Raw genomic sequence first — 20,044 nt, 5'->3', positions numbered from 1 at the left:
TGCTGAGCCGGGGCGTGTTCTACAAAGCAAAGCACTCGGGAGCCCCCAGGAGCTAGGAGACCCCCCCCACTGCCCCAGCCCAGCACGCCTTTAGCCACAAAGGAGAGCAACGAGAGCGCCTCTGTTTTGGAGGACTCAGCTTCATTGAGACCAAAGCTGTGGCCCTGGGGGCCGCTCCCTGTGACAGCTGTGACGTCAGTGAAAGTGCACAGGTGAGTGACAGCAGGTGCTGCGGCCCCTGGAGAAGGGGCTCTGGGACCAGACCAGGCTCAGATGAGGATCTAGGAGCTTCCTTTCACTAGGCGGTCCGCACAGGTGCCCAGCACGCCCCCAGACGGGCTTCTTCGGCCTGCTGTCTGTCTGGGCCCTGCTTCACATCACTCAGCGCGCCACGGCCCCTCCCGGGCCCACCTGGAGAGACGGCCTGCCCCCTCCAGGAAATGTACGTCTCGCCCACGCCTAAAGCTTTCTTAACAGGAACACCCGGAAAGTTGAGTCTCCTTGAAAATCAATTAGTAAGAGGGAGAAAGGTTTATACAACTGAAGGGCTGGGTGAAAAGCCGGAAGGGATTAAGGGGGGAAAAAAAACCCTTGTAGACACAGATAACAGTAGGGTGAGTACCAGAGGGAATGGGTGGGTGGGTAGGAGAGGGTAAGGGGGGGCGGTAAATGGTGATGGAAGGAGACCTGACTTGGGGCAGCGGACACACAGCACAGGGTACAGATGGTGTGCTACAGAATTATACACCTGAAACCTATATAATTTTATTAACCAATGTCACCCCAATAAATTTTAAAAAAAAGAAAGAAATCATGGGGGAAAGTTTTACACCTTGCTAACAATGAAGAAACGCAAATCCAAATAAGGAGACTATTTTCAACAAAACACCAAAAAATGAAGAAAAATAATAACAGCTTAAGCACACTGCAAGGCTGGGTTTGTTTTGATTATATAATCACACTCCAGGAATCTGTCAGCAGGCAATAATTTAAAAATAAAAACAAAATCGCCTTGACAAAGAAGAAATGATTAGTGAATTCGGTTTAATAATTCCCTGCATCTCCTGAAAGGATCACATGTTTATTTCCACTTTATCATGTTAATATTGTGAATTACATTGACAGAATTTCAACCGGTAAATCAACTTTGCGTTCCTGGGATAAACTAGACTTCGCAGTGAAGTATTACCATTTTTTTGTCTGTTGCTGGATTGGCGTCTCTAGAATTTTAAAGCATGTTTGTGTTTCTGTGCATGAGAGGTATTGGTCTGTAGTATGTTTTTTATTTTTCTCTTTGCTTTGTCAGTTTTGGTATCAGAGTCATGCTGTTCTTATAAAAGCCATTGGGCATTGTTTGCTCTAAACCCTGTATTTTCCAAAATAAAGACTGGCTTTATTTCACTTTAAAACATCAGTCCAGTCAATGCACAGGTTTTGGTTGTAGGGGACGCTAATGGAGTAATTCGGCCAGGACATGGGGGAGTGATGCAGGATATAGAAGCTACTATTCGCCGCTCTAGTTGGCTTCCTTCTCCTTCTGTATCAGCTCAAAAAGCGAACTTGTTTACTAATAACCAGGAACAACAACATAAAACCCCAGAAGAAACATAAGATGGTTTCATCCTTCCCATTTTCTCAAAATATTTACTCACTGATACAACGCACTGCCATTGGCCTAAGCTGCTCCGAAGCCTTTCCAACCCACCAATTAAAACCGCTCTCACGGCCACAGCAAGGATGCCGGGACATGCGGGACTTGTGAGCACCCAGCACAGGATGAGAGGATCCAGTCCACTGGGTTCCGGGCGGCTGCTCCACTTACTAAACCACGACAACAAGTGTTCACATACACTTCTAAAAATGCAAATGGCTTCAGAGTGTAGATACACCCAGGAACACCCAGAAAGCGTGAGTCCTCCCAGAATGCCCAGGGAAGCCTTTCTGACGAGAAGACTCTGACACGTCTACTGAATGAGCTGTTACCTCCTACCTTGCAGGCCTGGGGATTTCCCCTTTGACCAGAGGGTGGTGAGAATCACGACCCCCCACGCAGTGGGCTGCCCCACGCACACCGTCTATGATCCACTTGGATCATAGAAGCACTCTAGAAGCTGGCAGAGAAGTCCCAGCCAGCTTCCAAACTCCCCCGTCTTCCCGCCACTTCACGTGACAAATCTTTCCCCGCCGCTTTATCTTTGCATTAAATACCTGGAGCTGAAAGGCACCGTCGATCTAGTATTTTTTCCTGCCCATCTGCGTTACTTATTTGCTTCGGCAGATCCTTTCTGCCACCAGTCCTTCCTTTGCCCATTCATGTCTGCATACTTAACATAGATTTAATGTTTCTCTGGGCCAAAACTCACACGCGGAGTTTTTTCTCCGACGGGGGGGACAGGAGACAAGGGGAGGGAGAGGACGCCTGGAATGCCTTTGTTCTTGGCACCCACTCCAGAGAGAGAACTCACAGAATTGTGGAGAACAATTCTCCACAAATTACAAAGAGCTCAAACCAGCACCCCCACATTTCAGGCCCAGAGTGGAAGGCGGGGAGAAAAAGGAGGAGGCACGAAGATGCACTGAGTCCATTCTGTCAGGAGACACCAGTCACGGGCCTTCTAGCAGAGAACTCGCTCGGTGGCCCTGGCAATGGCGCAGGGGGTCTAACCAGATGTGGACCACGCGTCCCTGCTGCTGAAAACTCATCCCGTAAGCGATGCACCCCCAATCCAGCACGCAGACACCGAGTCAGGCCTCTGAGGGCAAGAACCACACCTCCTGCTGCTTCTTACCTCCTTACCTCCTCCAGCACCTGGTGGACAGGTTCCAGGTTCGACTCAGAACAGCTGGAAGCTGGGAGGGTGGAGTCCTGGATGCGATACCCACGGCACACCTACAGGTCCCTGCAGGGACACCTTGTCTCCCTCCCAGCATCAGCATCCAGGACACACTAAGCCCTCAGAGAGGGATTTTACACACACACACACACACACACACATATCTCAAATATAAAGTGGGAACCACCACCTTCCCACCAGCACCCCTGCCTCGCCCACCAGACAACAAAAGGCACCATCTGGGGTGAGTTTGACAATTTTTCCCCCCCGAGTGCCAAAGCCATGAGCAGAAGTCAGATCAGAAATGACACCTAAGCCAAGGAGGCTTGGGGGTGGATGGGCGGCGGCAGGGGAGGGGCCTCGGGTTGGGACCTCAACCACCATTCAGAATTCTGTGTTGACAAAACCGTCTACACCACATTCCAACGCCTGGCAGAGCTTCGGAGGGGGCCCCTTTTCACAAGCCGAGGGCGGCGTAGACCATGCCAGGCAAACACTGTGGACCACCTTAAGGAAAGGCCTCGATCTCACTCGAGGCAAATATTTTTACCGTTTAGAGCCCCAAATACGGAATTCTATCCCCCACCCCCGGCTCTTACAATTTGTTCTCTCTCCTCTTTTGGCAAAAATTCATGGAGCGCCTTAATGCCACCTAAATTCCGTCTCTCTCTCTCTCTCTCTCTCTCTCTCTGTCTCTCGGAATGTCACATGCTTTATCCTATCTCGCAACACAATCGTAAGTTACGTTCCTCTCTGGTTGCCCGGCACAGAAATGGCACAAGACAAGCTGACTGCTGGGAAGGACGGAAAATGGCAGTCTGTTCCGTTGGCTTCAGTGGTTTTATCAATTGCCTATCAATAGAAATGGCTTTATTTAAGCACACCCAGGAGTTCAGCCTCCGCCTCTTCAGCCAGCCCCGACAGCCGGTGACTAAGCGTTTTTCCTCAACAAATAAGAACTCATTGTGGAGCTGTGTGGAGGGAAGGAAGCCTTCTTCTGAGGTGATTATACATGCAGAATTCCATTCATAGACAATGATGCCGCCAAGCGCTGGCTGGGTAGCTCAGTGGGTTAGATTGTCATCTGGATACACCAGAGGTTGCGGGTTCGAACCCCCGGTCAGGGCATGTACAAGAAGCAACCAATGAACACATCAGTAAGTGGAACAACAAATCAATAAACTGATGTTTCTCTCTCTCTCTCTCTAAAATTGATCAATAAATTAAAAATAAATTTAAAAGGACGTTACAATGTCAAGATCCTCCAAGCCTCCACCCCTGTGGAACCCGGAACGATGGCCAGCAGTGAGGTGGTAGGTGCGGAAGGAGCGGCAAGAAACCCAATGACTCCAGAAGATGACACCATGTCACCTAGGCCACACCACCAAGCTGTAGAGCACATGACCACCTTCGGAACCTAGGCCTCTCTGTCTGGCCTTGTGAGTAGACGGAAACACGAGGAACGTTTTCCGCCACGCTGCTTAAAACCTGCGAGAAAGCTTCTCTGACAGTGACTCAAAAGCTTCTAATAAAAGGACCCACGCACCACAAAATGATCCGGTCACTTCAAGCACACCGAGGAAGAGACCGAAAACACAATATATCCCTGGCACCTGGCTGAGGAATAGTCTAGGAACCCAATAATATCATCTCCTGAGCTACGGGTAAGGGGCCATTCTGAGGTCAAGAAATCTGAACACGGCCTGTCTGGTGTGGCTCAGTGGATTGAGCGCGGGCTGTGAACCAAAGCATCGCAGGTTCGATTCCCAGTCAGGGTACATGCCTGGGTTGCAGGCCATGACCCCAGCAACCGCACATTGATGTTTCTCTCTATCTCCCTCCCTTCCCTCTCTAAAAATAAATAAATAAAATCTTTAAAAAAAAAGAAAAAGAAATCTGAACACAAACACTGTACTAGGTTTCAGCCGCATGAGCAAAGCTAGTTTTCTGAGCCCACGGGTCTAGTTTTCCTGGGTCTGCAGAGCACCACAAACACCCTTTGGGGGTGGAAACATCCTAATTCAAACGCCACCACTGCCCAAGAAGTGTTTCGGGTAACTCCAAGCAAGCTCTGCGGTGCCTTCCTGCATCGGAGGCTGTTTGCTTCCCAATCTTTTATTTTCTCCGCCCTGTCACTCTACGCCCGACGACCTGGCCTCAGCATCTGCCAAAACCCAGGCGAGCTCGTGCATCTACCCAGAACCCCAGAATGGCAGCCGGGGCTCATAGACCCATGGCCAAGGGCAGATGTGGGCACAGCGCAGCTGCCCCCGCACCGGAGGTGGCCCTGGGCACAGAGGGGGCTGGCGGTCTTGGGCCGAGTGCAGAGCAGGCAGGCACCACAGCCACGGGCTTCCCTGCACGGGCTGCCGAGACCACAGCCTTGCAAGCTGGTCGCACGTGAGGACCTTCGAATGTGCATTCGAGGTCGGTCTGCACGGCTTTTCTCTGAGAGCCACAGGCAGCCCAGAGCCCCCAGGCACTGCCTCTGTCCCCATCCCACGTGGGTGGGGCCACAAACGGCAGGGGGAGAGGGGAGAGGGCTGGGTGGCAGTGTGTGTTCCGGGCAGGGAGACAGAGAGAGACTGCTGTTCGGTGACGAGAGGAAACGGGAGGTGGGCCGCCGGGAGGGGGTCCGACATTCCTGTGCGTCCCCACCCACCTGGTCCCCGGAACCAGGGGGGCGGAAGGAAGAGCTCGGGGAGGACAGACGGACGGAGCCAGTGTTTGTTTCTGGAGCTGGGGGGGCCGGGGGCGGGAGGAGACAGGACACAGCAGCCCAAACAGGAACAGAGGCTGGAGGGAGAAGGAAGCGGCATGTGCATCTGAGCGCGCACACCCACACCCACACCCACGGAGCCAGTGTTAACACACACACACACACACACACAGAGCTGGTACGGCGCGCGGACACGCAGACACACGCAGAGCTAGTCTTCCACAGAGACATCCACACACAGCTGGTAGGACACACAGACACAGACACACACACACACACACACACACAGAGCTGGTACGGCGCGCGGACACGCAGACACACGCAGAGCTAGTCTTCCACAGAGACATCCACACACAGCTGGTAGGACACACAGACACAGACACACACACACACACACACACACACAGAGCGGGTGCATCACCCACAGGAGAGACTCCGCAGGCTCACGCTCCAGGCCGCGTCCAAGGCCTGGCTCCCTTCCCTACGTGAGACCTGTTCTCATCACAGGTAAAAATGTCCGTCCGTGTCACCCTCCCCCCAGACTACGCCCACTCTGCAATCACCTTGGTACTCTCCCAAAAGAAAAAATTAAAAACCACATGTACAAGAGATGCTCTTTAATGTCAGTGACACAAGAATCCTGTTGATACTTCTTAATTTCTTCCGCACACCCAGTCTGGAAGTGGAGTCAATTCGTGGGGTAGAATAACCAAAGCAACAGAGTTGACGTGTAACCCCGGGGGCCCCGCCGGCTCCCCAATAGAGACGTGTGTGCCTCGGTGACTGTTCCTGAAAGATACGGCTTATCTGGGCAGAAACAAGAATTTGAACGACTTGGGTTGAATTAGAAAGAACCGCTCCCACACGACGCCACGGTATTTATAACAACTGGACGTTCTGCCATTTAGAAAAAGCCACAGAGACCCGTTCAGATGCAGCGGGAAACGCACACGGTCGGCCCAGCGCCACGCTCAGAGTTTCAGAGCCCAGAGTGCCGCGCTCACACCTCGAGTTCTGTTTCGTTTTTTCAAAAGGGTGGCAGCTGCTACCACATCCCAGGGACCTACTACGCGCTGAGCAGTCTATCTGGTGCTGCCCAAGGTCTGTCTCAGCTTGTCCCATAAAGCGCCGCGTGTCCGTCCTGGAATGCAGTTTATTTTCTTAAATCTCCTGTTGCACAAAATCCTACATTCTTCAAAATATCAGTAGTGACACACACTGTGATGGTCTGCAGGGGAAAGTCAGACCTCCCAGGTTTGGGGCCGCCTACAGACGATGGATGACCCCTCGGACAGAGGGCGGCAGGCAGGCAGGCCCGTGATGGGGGCGGCTGTCTCCAGGACCCCGTAGTGTCATCGGGGACCCATTGGGAGCGAGGTCCTGAGCAGCCCCACAGCACCCTGACAGCTGCGGCCCGGGAGGGGTGGGGGGGAAGACGCACGGTCTTGCCCACCAGCCCCTGGGCCCAGCCCGTGGCTCAGCTCTTCCCACCAGCCCCGGAGGCCCCCCTCCCTCTTTGACTCGAGGTGACAGCCGTCCCCCCGCAGGCGGACACCCACCCAGCCCCCTGCCCACTCCTGCGACGCAGTCCACACAGTCACCGGGCTCTCGGACGGGCTGGTTCTCCACCGGCCGAGAGGCGAGGCCATTTGGAATCAGACGACACCTCAGCGCCCAGTTCACAGTCGTGTGTTACCCACCCAGCAGCAGACACGGACGCGAACCCCGCACAGCTCAGAGTTTGGAAGCCCCCTTGGGTGGGGTTCCTCCCTCCACAGGGTCTCTAGATCTCCTCCACCCAGACTCCCAAGTCAGGCACCGGGACAGGTGCCCGCTCTGGGCAACATCCTGTGTGTCACAGTCAGAAAGATCAAATGGCCTGCCACCGGCATTCCTTGAATACCTTGGCTGGGTCCCGTTTCCTCCGAATCCGGAGGGCGTTCCAGTCTCGGACGGCCCTCGAAGACCCTGCCTCCCAGGGCCTGCGTCCCCAGGCGCCTGCACATGCTCAGTGGAGGCATGTCTCCACCACCAGCACAGACCTAACTGTGGGACCACCCCACGCCCTCGAGTTGAGCAACGCCATCCAGGACAAGATTAGCCATGGAGGCAGGGGATGTGGGCCCGCACGCCCCCCATCGTCCCTGCAGTAGTCGGGAACGCCACCCCGGCACACAAATAAGACAAGCCGGACAGAGATGTTAACACAACAGAAGAGAGAGGCTTCTTAGGTGCAGGGAACAACCAGACACATCTTGTTACACGCGGGTGTGACGGGCGGGGGTTGGAAGGGACTCCAGGGTGTTGTTACCAACCACCCGGGACACACACATCACCCAAGGGGCCTTGTTCTGAAAGCTTGTTCGTGCCCACCATGAGATCCCCACTTTCAAACAAACTTCTGATGGGACAACCGGAAGAGGGATTCCTGAACGAGGTGACAGTAAGCCACGAACGGAGCCTCTCGGGGGGGACAAGGCCCAGGGACCCCACCGCGGGTGGCCCGGAGAAACAAGGGCACACGCCAGCGTCACCATCGTGGTAACAGGAGTGGACCGCCGGGGAGGCCAGAATGCGAGCTCCATGCTTGACTATAAAAGGCAGAGAAACGAGGCCCCGGGGCACGTGACCCCCTTCTAAATAAAGATCCCCCACGCTGGGAGCAGCTGACCGGAGCAGGGGCCTCCAGGGGCAGGGAGACAGCAGGCTCCTTCCGATAACACAAAGCCAGAGGCGGCCCCGGGGGCTGTCTGAAGGGCCCAGGCTTACTGGAGCCTGGGGGCATTGCACAAAAGGAAACACCCCTCACACGTAACTTAAAAACATTTTTTTTTAAAGGAAGAGGGAGAAGAGGAGAGATGTGAAGACGAAGTAAGGCACATTCCAAACATGGGGTCTCAGGGCACAAACCCCGCGCCCCGTGATCTCGCCCCAACCCAGCAGGTGACTTACAAACCAGTCACCTGCTTCCCCTGGTGGCCAAGCGCCCCAATCCATAAGAAAATGAGGAAGTCTTTAGCGCTCCACTCCATAGTGGACGCTAGCTAGGTTTGCCCTGGCTGGCGTGGCTCAGTGGATTGAGCGCGGGCTGCGAACCAAAGTGCCGCAGGTTCGATTCCCAGTCAGGGCACATGCCTGGGTTGCAGGCCATGACCCCCAGCAACTGCACATTGATGTCTCTCTCTCTCTCTCTCTATCTCCCTCCCTTGCCTCTCTAAAAATAAATAAATTAAATCTTAAAAAAAAAAAGAAAGTGAGGACGTGAGAAACTGTTCCGCACACCCCAACACAGCCCTCGAGAGCCAAGAACGGGAGAACCTCGGGGGCGGTGGGGATGGATCAGTAGAATTCTCGTCTTCACACCCTGGCCTGCGTTTTAAGTCTCGCTCTCCTCGGCGAGACGGCAGTGAGACGGCTCCCTCCGTCGGTGAAGGGAGCCGTGACCGCCTGCCTGCTCCCGCGCCAGCTCCCGCCGGCCATTCTCCTGACCTCCCCTTGTTCGAGGGCGGCAGGAGATGTGACAGCCTCCGGGGCCGCCGTCCCCAGTCGATGCCCTTCTGATGGGGATGAGGCCACGGCCCTGGGGGAGGCGGCTCCCACCACGGCCGGGCTCACAGTCCCTGTGGATTTCTTCCTCCTCGAGGGCAATGCCGGGATGGGGGCTGCCCACGGGCTGCCCGATGGGTTCCAACGCACCTGGGGACTCAGGTGAGCAGTGAGGCCCTGAAGCACCCGGGGGAGGAGGGCATCCGTGCCGGGCACGAAGCACCACAAAGCGCCCCAGGCAAGCAAAGCAAACGGCAGCACCACGTGGCTGAGTTCACCAGGAAGCAGGAGAAGAACCAGGTCCTCCACCTGGATCCACCCTGTCCCTCCCTGGACGTGGCTGGCCTTCAGCAAACAACCGTTGGCACAAAGCGGTGAGCAGTGCCACGGGCCAAGCCTCAGCTTTTAAGACGATTTTCCTGTTTATCCAGCATCCTTGGCCTGAACCCTTCCAGCAAGAGCAGGAGAGAGAGGAGCTGCCACCCGCAGCTGACGCTCTGGCTAAGAGCTGGAGACGCTGGAGACAGGGCTCCTGGGTAGCAATGACCGTGAACATTGCCCGGGAAACACCGCATCTCCTTGTCCTAGAGTCTTTTGGCTCGCTCGGGGCTGCTATTACACACCGTTCTCTGCTCGAGGAGGGGAGACGCATCTTCCTGACAATAAATCTTCTGCAAAGCAGGTGCCGCACTGGCCCCTGGGGTGACAGCCGTGCCCTCTGAGTGGGTGGACGCACCCAGGATTTACTCTGCGGTGCGGGAAGGGCCGCTGCCAGGTGCTCTGCAGCCTGCAGCGTCCCAAAGGCTTCCGGGCGGAGAAGGCGAGGCCAGAGGTCAGCCTGGCGGGCAAGAAGTCTGCCCGGTGAGCGGTGGCCAGCTGGTCTGCACGGAGCACCCTCAGGGACCGAGGACATGGCAGCAGGCGGAGGCGGGGAGGCTGCGTGGCCCACAGGAGCAGGAAACCGAGGGGCCGAGGGGCGGGCCAGGTGCTCACCCCACGGGATTCCGGATGGAGGAGCCTGTGGGTCCCAGCGCGTGCTGGGTGGGTCACTGGGCCACCAGGGGGAGGTGGGGTGGCTGAGAAAGGGCCAGGCCAGGGCACCGGCAGAAGGGACAGCAGAAGAGGACGCAGAAGCACACTTTGGACGGGAGGGGCGTGGCGTCCAGCCGGAGAAAGACACATCCGAGGGACGCCCGCACTTCTGACGTGGGGCCGGGGGGAGAGAATGCTGCCCATCCAGAGAGGGGAGAGCAGCAGGGAAACGAGAAGCTGGCAGAGGGCAGACGGGGAAGCCCGTCGGATGCTGAAACGCCCTCCATCCTGCTGCCGGCTTCTTCTGCACAAACCACAGTGAGACCAAAGCCAACACCACTGCGGTGGCCCCGAGGGGCACTCCGGACAGGCCTGGGCACCCGGGCCTCTCACAGCAACGCCATCAGGGGTCTTCCCACTGCACAGGATGCTGCCTTTTTCTTCTGAGATAACGGTTTTACATGTCAAGGCTGCCCAGAAGCCGACCACGTGGCTTCCTCAAACCGGCGCGTGATCTCGTCACCAGGGCCCCGTTCTGACCGATCCTGAGTGCGGCTCAGGCCCGGCGCCTCCCTCCAACCCGGGCCAACAGGGGCCTGTGCGAGGGGCCAGGCAGCTCGCTCAGCTCCGTGGGGTCTCAGCAGCAGCCAGCAGGGGCCCCTGAGCCCCTGACAGACCAAACACTCACGTGCACACGGATGGAGCCACAGAGCGCACACGTCGGGGCCGGGTCAGACACAGCGCCCGGCCCCGCTCCGGCCCTGGCCAGAGGGCAAGCAGAACCACAGCTACCTGTGGGGTCTGGCCTTGGCCTCGCGGGCGGTGCACGGCAAGCCTACCAACCTGGGATTTCTTGGCTATCTGTGAGTGGACGCTTCCCGGGCCTTTCACTGGCCACTCCTTAATAATAGCTATTTATAGCTGCCACGCTGCCTTCCCACCAGCGAGCGGAACCTCCTTGGCCGGTGGAGCTCAACTCTGGCGAAAGCCGCAGGGCGAGGAACCAGAGTCGCGTTTTAAGACCAGGCGACCCGGCTCGCCAGGTGCCGATCCCACGCAGGCAACCTCCGCCGTGCCGGCGGAAAAACAGGCTGAGGGCAGAAAACATGCAAGCAGCTTCAAAATGCACCCCCGTGATCACACTGCAAAGCTTTTTTCACTGGAGTGCTTTCAGGAGATTTGCACGACGCTTCCGGAAAGACGGAGGAAACGGAAGCCCGGGGGGACACGTGCACTGCCCCCTGAAAGGACCACCTCCCCCCCCCCCCCCCGGGACTCCTGGCAGCTGGCCCAGGGCTCTCCCGGCCTCGGCTGGGTGCTCCTCGTGAACCCGGACACCTCGGCATCGAGTCAGCTAAACCTCTAGGGACCACGGACAGGGTGGAGGTCACGCTTTCACAGAATGTGAAATAGGTCTTTCCTTTCTCCCTTTATTCAACTACCTTCCAACTACAGTCATGCTAAGGGAGGCGCGCCGCGCCAAAAATACCCTTCCACGCCAAGGATGGAAGGGCCCATAGGTAAGGGCTTAGGTGCTCCCGGGCACACCACGCCCCTGTCCCATCAGGAATTCAGAGCGGAAGGCCAGCAGGCTGCTGGCCCAGGAGGGCGAGGCATCACTGCTAGGTATGGTTTGAATGGCCTTGTCGGCAACCACGGTGGCCTTTGTTTACCCCTTGGGGTCCCAGAAGCTACCCAAAGCCAGCCAAGACCCCCACTTCCAAGGCAGGTAAGCCACGTCCCAGATGCAGGCATACCCCACCCGCCCAGGGGAGCAGCGCATTCAGGGTTGGCACGGGGGAGGGAGGGAGGGAGGGAGGGAAGGAGGGCGAGCAGGAGGGAAGGGGGAGGAGCTGAAGGGACGCCGCCATGGGGGCGTCGCTCTCTTACTTTTCTGGCAGTGGTGGGTGGTCCAGCACCGGTAGTTGTACTCGTTGTTGATGGTGGTCTTCTCACACAAGGGCTTCTCCTCCACCGTCCCCGGACACAGGTCCCCGCACTCCTTCGGGGGCTTGTTGCCCACGATGTAGTTGTTGGAGGCCGCGTCCAGGATGAGGGACCAGTCCACGGTGGACAGGTAGCAGAGGTCGGCGTTCTTCTCGATCCGGATGGCCCCCCGGGTGATGTTCCGCAGGTTGTACAGCCCGATGTCCTTGAGGTTGGTCATCTCGAAGATGACCAGGGCGTAGTTGTAGAAGAGCTTCCAGCCGCGGATGACCGTGAGGTTGGGGAAGAGGTCGCCGAGGCTCTCCAGGCCGGCCACGCGGAACAGCAGCAGGTACTCGGTGATGACCGTGAGCTTGGGGAAGCGGTAGCTGCGGTAGTCCTCGGCCTTGGAGATGAGCAGGATGTGCAGGTAGCCCTCGATCACCGTGCAGTTCTCCAGGCGCCGCAGCTGCTGGTAGTCATTGCGGATGTCGATGCCGGGGCCGCAGACTGCGGGGACACAAGAGGGCGGGCGGGGGCGGGACACACGTCAGTGAACGGGCAGGCACTAGGGAATCGGTTTCCCAACCCACGGGGCGGTCTGCTTTCAGAGCGCCTAGGTGACCGTTAGGAAATGAGACCGGTTTCGTACGGCGGGCGGCCGTGGGGTGTGGCGGCAGGTTGCCTGTCTGGGTCACTCGCCAGGCCGCTGGCCTTCAGGAAGTGCCCCCCCCCCGGGGGTGATACCACCCCCATCCTGCCACCATGCACACCGCAGCTCAGAGTTCAGGGCTGCACAGGAGCACACGCAAGAGTCAGGGCGCAATCCAGGCCGGCCCAAGGTCATACACCACCCCACGGCTGCAGACCTCCAGCTCCAGGTCAATGAACTCGACTTCCTGCTATCTCCAGCCTCAAAGACACCCAGCAGCAGGGCCCACCCTGAGACGCCCCCTTCCCGTGACTTGGGAGGCTCGGACCCAGAGAAGCACGCCCCCAGGTCTCCCGGTGACACGGGCTGACGTGCCAGAAAGGTGAGGAACAAGCCGTCCGCATGCCCACAGGAAGGGTACGATCCCCACTTAGTCCACGTGGCCTCCTGTTAAAAGGTTGAGTCACAGGCAGCAAAAAGATCATGAAAATCGCCCGTCATCTCAACAGCCACAGACGATCAGTGTTTCTGCTACCCATACCAACAATCCTTGCCCTGAGAGTGGTTTAAGGTCAAGGAAATCACACCATGATACACCGTTTTCAAACGCGCTTCCTCCACTCACACATTACCGAGTCAACAAATGTCCTCCTGAACCGTGGGTTTTAAAGAAGAAACAGTAATTCAGTCCATGAATATGCACCATGAGGTTTTCTCTTTTCTCTTTCTAACCAATCCCCGTCCGCTGGACACTTAGGCTCCCTCCGGGTGTCGACATCACAGACCGCGTCCTGGGAACGCTCTCCACCAATAACACCCACGACTACTTTCTCGAGAGAAATCCCCAGACGTGGAGCTGACGGCCCAAGGCATAGGCGGGTTTGAGAGGCTCCAGGTAAAATGGAAGACTTGTTTTTATTTTTTAAATTCTACCCACACACGCACACCAGCCCTTGGTTACGCTCCTTTCCTAGGGTTTCGTGGTCTCCACGCCTGCCCCCAGGGCTTCTCAGATGGAACCAGGTTCTCCGACGGGTGCAGTTCACACATGGATGTATGAAATGCCTGACAGGCACGATGCAGGGGGAGCTGCGCGGCCCCTGAGGAGGAGGTTCACGGTGAAGGCCGGGCACTCAGGCCCGTGACCAACAGCTGGGGTCCGGGGGAGGGGGCAGACGTGGCTGGGCACACCATCCCTGCCCACTCTAGGTGCGAACTGAACTGGGCAGGACACTCAAGGGGCAGCAGGGAGCGCCCTGCAGAGAGCGAGTCTGAGTGCCCGGGGAAGCTCCTCCATGGGAGAAGGGAGGGAGGACTTAAAACTGGGCGCCGCGGCCAGAGGCGGGTTCAGGGGACGGCAGACCTCCCGATCAGGGATGCAGGGACGCAGAGATGGGCGGAGCAAATGCATTTGCTGGAGTGTGAGGGACGAAGGTCGCGGGTGGGGATGAGGACTTTCAGGACTGAGGCCCTTCTCGGGGCTGAGGTCCTTCTGGAGGGTTCATGGGCGGGGGTGGGGGGGCCAGTGTGAGGCGGGGTGGGAGTGGAGTGGACCGGGGAGAAGAGATGAGGAGTCCCTTTCGGGGGCAGCCACAGATGGGGCCCGGACAGCGTGGGGGGGGGGGGGGGGACATGGGTGGGGGCGGAGAAGTGAGCCAAGCGGGAGAACCTAGAACTTGACACTGCCCTCAGTCCCACGGCCCCCTTTTACCGACAAGGAAATGGAGCCCCCAGAACAACAGGGAAGAGAGTGGGAGAGGCCGGGTCCCAGAGACCACGTGCCCGCCGGCCGGACAGAGTTGGCCACCGCCCAGCCCCGCCTCAGAGAGGCTCTCCACAATGTCTCACACCTCGTGGTGACACACGAGCCACTGGGAGGGTGAGGAAAGAGACTTGGGGAAGCTGTGTCACTCCTAGGAGGTCACACCCCTGACCCAAGGTGTGGGGATGGCCCCAGCTCTGAGCATCCTCACCATTGGTCACCTCTGACCCCCTGCCTGCCACGGGGCTTCTGCCCTGGTCACAGCACAAAGGAGCTCTTTACAGAGCACCCAGGGACATCCCCACGGCCAACAGCAGTCCCCATCCTGGGGACGTGTCCCTTTCAGAGGCACCTGACACTTCTTCCCTCTCCACGCGTGTCCGATCCCACACACCCACCAGCCTCGCCTCCGCGTCCACAGACCTCCCCGAGGCGGCCCCCATCGCCCGCCCCAGACCCCTGGCCTCCCGTGCCACCCACACAGCGCAGGGCCCAAAGTCCCCCGCGCCCCAAGGTCGAGCACTGGTCTGCCTCCTGCACGGCGCCCTTTGATGTCTGCTCCCTCGCCCCCGCCCGCCCCTGGGTCGCCTCCAAGCTTCTGATCCTGGTCAGTGACACCCCCATTCTCCAAACAGCCCGTGTCAAAAATCAAAGGGTCACTCCCGGTTCTCCTCTCCCCTCGCACCACGTGAACCCCGCGCTTGGGCGTCACGCTCGCGGAAGTGTGGGACGGAGAAAGGCAAGCCCTGTGTGCTCTCATGGGCGCGGGTCGCCCGAAGCGGCTGAGCTCACGGACGCAGAGGGCAGAAGGGTGGCCGCCAGGGGCTCGGGGAGCAGGGAGCTGCCGCGGGGCTGCAGAGCCCTCGGGGTCTGATGCGCGTCATGGGGACCGGGACGGGCAACACGTTACACGTAAAAGCGTAAGAAGAGAGCAGATCCTCAGTGTGACCACCTACTCACGCAGCACTCGGAGCCATGCGAGGGGCTGGGGGTGTCTGCGAATGTTCCCGGGATCGTTTCGGAATGCCCACGGGTGTCTCGGCACCACAGCCCCCCCCAGACTCACACATGTCGATGTTAACGACACCCCGGTAAGTCCTCTTGGCTGCCGCTCCCGAGGCTGTGGGCGTCTCAGGCGCTCTTCCCTCCGCCGCACTCCACCCCTCAGCTCCCTGCGCCTCCGCCCGCCGCCCACGTCTTCCCTCCCAGGGCGTGTCCACCCTCTTCCCGCCCTCTCCCTCTCCGACCACTCCCACCGCTACACGCCCCCCCCACCAAGGAGGACAGGACATTACCTTCTGTGTATGCACTGCCCACACTTGCATCCCCAGAGCCTCAAACGGCATTTGCCGTGCCCACCAACATGCATGGTCAACACGTGTGCAGAAGGGATAGCTTTCCCTACACATCTGTCTGTCGCCACTGCTCTGCCTCAGACCTGAGCCACCGTCACCACCTCCAGCCCGGACGACGCCTTCCCCAGGGTACAGCCTCCGCGTCCCAGTCCACGGCCAACCCAGCAGCGCCGGGCCCGGGAGCCTGGACAGGGTCTCGTCCGGTCTCCCTCAGCACACTCTAGCCACCGGGCTCCTCCCCCAGCCCCGACCCCTGCTGCCCCATTCTCATCAGGAGTCTCTGCAGCAGCCATTGAGATGCCGCTCCTTCAGAGCTGTGCTCGAACCCCCTAGTGCCAACAGTCCCTCCAGCTAACGCCCTCTCCCTCCCCCCATCTGTCTCTTTCATGGTCTCCCCAGCGCCTCCCGTGTCTGAAGGGCCAGCACCTGAGGGGTACTCCGTGAGCTGAGTGATCACTGGGCAGTAATTCCATTTATTTAGACGTTCATCGGTCGATTTTTGCATGTGCCCTGACCGGGGACTGAACCCACAACCTTGGTGTATCAGGACGACAGTCTAACCAGCTGAGCTACTAGAGCAGGGCTCCTGGTTTCTAGTCTCGAGTGAAGTCAGCCTGAGGTGGAATGAAGAGAACAAGGTCTCTATCTGATATTTGCACCAAGAGTGTTTTCAAAATAAAAAATTAAAAAAAAAATACCACCTAGCTTCATTCAGGTCAATGACTCACTGTGAACGTTTTGTTTTTCTTTTAAACTATCGTCTCCTCTGCACAGCCTAAATGAGAATTCAGAGGCCTTCCGCCCCAGTATAAATTAAGAATGTCAGTTTGCTCTCAGATAATGAACAGAGGTTTCTACAGGAGAGTACTTAGCTCCATCGATTATTGCACTCGATGTGTTTGATCAGATTATAAAGGTCCAGGCATCGACGGGTTTGCGATCAGTTCCAACAGACCGAGCGAAGACTCATAACGGAAGTCTGCTGAACTTCCACCTCGCAATCGAAACGGGCAGTGGGGAAACCCGACTTCCCGGGGCCCAAGCCCCAGCCAGCGCCAACCCTGCTCAGCTAACAGAAGCCCCCCCCCCCCCCCCCAGCCGGCAGCTTCTTCAAGGGAAAAAGCCCCCTCCACACTGGACACGCCCTCCCCGTTTACCGAAGAAAAGGGTCGTGGGGCTGGGGCGGGGGGAGGAGGAGGAAGAAGTGACCCACTTCCTCCTGAAGAGAGGACAAGCCCCGGCCACAGAGGGCCAGGCAGGACCGGCCGCCAGCTGCTCTGGATTTCGGGGGTGACGACGTGGGCCTTCGGGGTGTTTGGGGACGGGCACAGGAACGGGACAACCCGGCTGGCCGGTAAGTGACGGCTCTGTGTCCAGAAGGCACACGCCACAGACGGACAGAGAATGTAACACGCGTCCTACAGCCGTGAAGTAACACAAGGACCAAGGGGAGAGAGGCTCGTCGAGACGGGTCCTTGAAAAGCTCAGCACACTCTGGGCCAGGCGTCCTGGAGGGAGTCTCCGGCTGGCCCCGAAGCACACAGAAAAGAAGGCAGGGAGCCAACGGCAGGTAGGGAGGGGCCTGGACGGCAGGCCCACAGCCAGTGAGTGAACAGGGCGGCAGGACCAGAACAGCCGGAGGACTGCCCGCCCATGCCGGGGAAAGGGAAGGGACCAGGGAGGCGGTGGTGGCCGCTCCCCAAGCCGGGCCACCTCGGGGGTGTGGGCCAGGCAGGTGGGCAGGGGCCCGGGGTGGGGGTGGGGGTAGAATTCCCATCCCCAAAGATACCGTGGTAAATGAAGTCTTCCCACAGAGACGAATACTGCTCCTCAAATTCCCTGGGTGTTTTCTAAAACATCAGAAGGCAGGATTTCTGCTGGGGCTGGGGGGTGGGGGGGTGGGCTTCCTCGAGCGGCATCCACCAGCGATATGTGTTTGGAAAGTAACCCCCTCAGAAGTGAGCACGGGACAAGGACTAGTTAAAGGCCTCTGGCTGAGACGCCCCTAGAAGCTGCATCTCTAGGTGCTCGGGAGAGCTCTGGAAAAAGACCAGTGGGATGACTCGGGCTGAGTCCCTTAGAGCGCCAACGGCTGGCTCCTGCCCCCCCTCCGGGGCGGGGCATGTCCACCTGTGAGCCCTGTGTTCCTTGCCTGCCGTTAGCACCTGGCCTGCCTATGTCGTCTTCGGGGTCAGGCAAGAGCTCCCATGTTCCTGCCCACAGTCGGGAGCTGCAGGCAACGTGACTACATAAATTAAACGATAATAAAAACGTGCATCATCTAGTTGCCCCAATGCAAATGTTACTCGTCTACAACAAAGAGGGGGAGTGAGTCACGTCACTGATTGTCCTTCTGACCCCTTTCCTGGCCAAACCCAGCAAGGGCGGGGGGGAACCCATGACTCCCCATCTCTAGGGAGATCGGGAAGGCTTCTCAGAGGAGAGGAGCCCTGAAGAGGGTCTGAAGAATGAGCAGGGTCTTGCCCCGAAAGTGGGGGGGGGGGGGGCTGGGACAGACAGAGGGAAGGGCACACTCTCTCTGGTGGCAGTTGAGGGGAACCCCAAGGGCACGGGGACATCAGGGCGGGCGCTAAAGAGAGCTGAAACAAGTCGTGTTTAGGAGGTCGAGTTTACCTGGAAGCTGCAAGGGCAGTCTTGGAATCCTGAGCCCACAGCATCAGAACCACTGGGAGGGCTTGTTAGAGCAGACCGCAGGGGCCTGAGAACTTGCATTTCTAGGAAGTGCCTGGTGACAGTGGTCCTTCTGGTCTGGGCACCACCCCGTGAGAACCGCTCCTCTAGGAAACAATCCTTCCACGCTGCCCCACCCACCCACCCAACCTGCAGTGTGGCACAGGCAACACCTGTGTCCCTGTATATCTTAATTTGATCTTCGTTCTACCAGAAAATCCCCAAGCAACCCCCAAAAACTGTGCTTGAAACACAGCAAAGCAGAAGGAAGATGGGGTGGAGAAGGGGTGTCCCTAGCTGCCTCCGGGCCCTCCCATGGCTGCTGAGCCTGCCGTCCGGTCCCCTAGTCCTGCGTGATCTGAGCGCAGCCTCGTGGAGCTCAGAGAAACCGGGGGCGTGACTTCCACCCACGTGTCCTCAGCAGAGCGCAACTAACCGGAAAAACTCAGCGAGGGGGCTGGGGATGATGTTATGGTAACAAACCCTGATGCCGTTGGAGCAGAATTTGTTACAGTTGAATTTTCTGTGTACGTGTAAACAGTTGCAATTCATGTTAATCCTTTTATCTTCGAGTGTCAAGGAGAATGTGTTGACATAGTAGATATACATTTACATTGTATACAGACATTTATCTCGCCCACAGACAACAGTCCCCACCCCCCAGCATGCTCAGTAACTAAAGGCGATCGTGAGGAACCGGGGTGCTAACGGTTCCTCACTGCCCCGCCCGCGAGCCATCTCCCCATCATTCATGGAACCAGGACCAAACAGGCCCCGCCCACAGGAGACGCAGCCTAAGGGCAGAGAACCTGTTAACACGGGTGGGGGTGGACACAATGGCGCGTGATACACTGTGTCAAAGAACTTACAGAGATGGAGGAGATGTTTGCAGCCTGCCTGGCGGTGGAAGAAATGGAAAGTGTACTACGCTGAATTAATTCAAAGACGGGAGGGAGCACCAGCCCCAGGGTGCCCACCGCCCGAAGGACCTGGAGCCCCGCAGACGGGCGCAGAATCAGCTCGTGTTTGCTTCAACAGAGCAGCTCCAACTGTCTTCCCAGGTCTCCAGAAAAACAACTTCGCCTGCCCTGACAAGTATTCCAAATTCCTTTCTAATCTTAAGATGTCAAAGGTCTAGTATTCTCTCTAAGGGGAAGGGAGGGAAAAGGAGAGGGAGAGAAACATTGATGGGCTGACCTTTGTAGGCACCCTCACTGGGGGGATCAAATCCACAAGGCACATGCCTTGGCCAAGAATCGAACCCACAACCTTTCAGTTTGCGGGGCAATGCCCAACCAACTGAGCCACACCGGCCAGGGCTATCTCTACGATTTAAAAGCAACCTTATAAGAACCTCCTGTGCTTTTAATTACCCCCAGTTCTGAGGGCTGGTAGCCTTTCTGATGAAGAGCATGCGGAGAGTCGATTCCCTTGGTTACGCCCACCCACTACCACCCACTCAGAACCCACTCAGAGCCCCACGGGCCCTGCAGGAACCTCACTACCACACCTTCTGGAGGATAGCCT

The 20,044-nt window shown here is 57.8% G+C and overlaps 1 protein-coding gene across 2 annotated transcripts in view; it reads right to left on the bottom strand.

The window, feature by feature from the left end:
• The window catches only part of IGF1R (insulin like growth factor 1 receptor), a 221,020-nt gene that overhangs the window by 163,679 nt on the left and 37,297 nt on the right, over positions 1–20,044 (bottom strand). For both annotated transcript variants that reach the window (XM_036012979.1, XM_028502246.2), the window contains exon 2: positions 12,022–12,567. In XM_036012979.1, the coding sequence (XP_035868872.1) occupies positions 12,022–12,567 (546 nt within the window). The remainder of the gene's footprint in view (positions 1–12,021; positions 12,568–20,044) is intronic.

The sequence above is a fragment of the Phyllostomus discolor genome, chromosome 12, assembly GCF_004126475.2.
Source record: "Phyllostomus discolor isolate MPI-MPIP mPhyDis1 chromosome 12, mPhyDis1.pri.v3, whole genome shotgun sequence".
NCBI classification, from domain to species: Eukaryota; Metazoa; Chordata; class Mammalia; order Chiroptera; family Phyllostomidae; genus Phyllostomus; species Phyllostomus discolor.
This window is presented reverse-complemented; position numbering and strand designations above follow the sequence as displayed.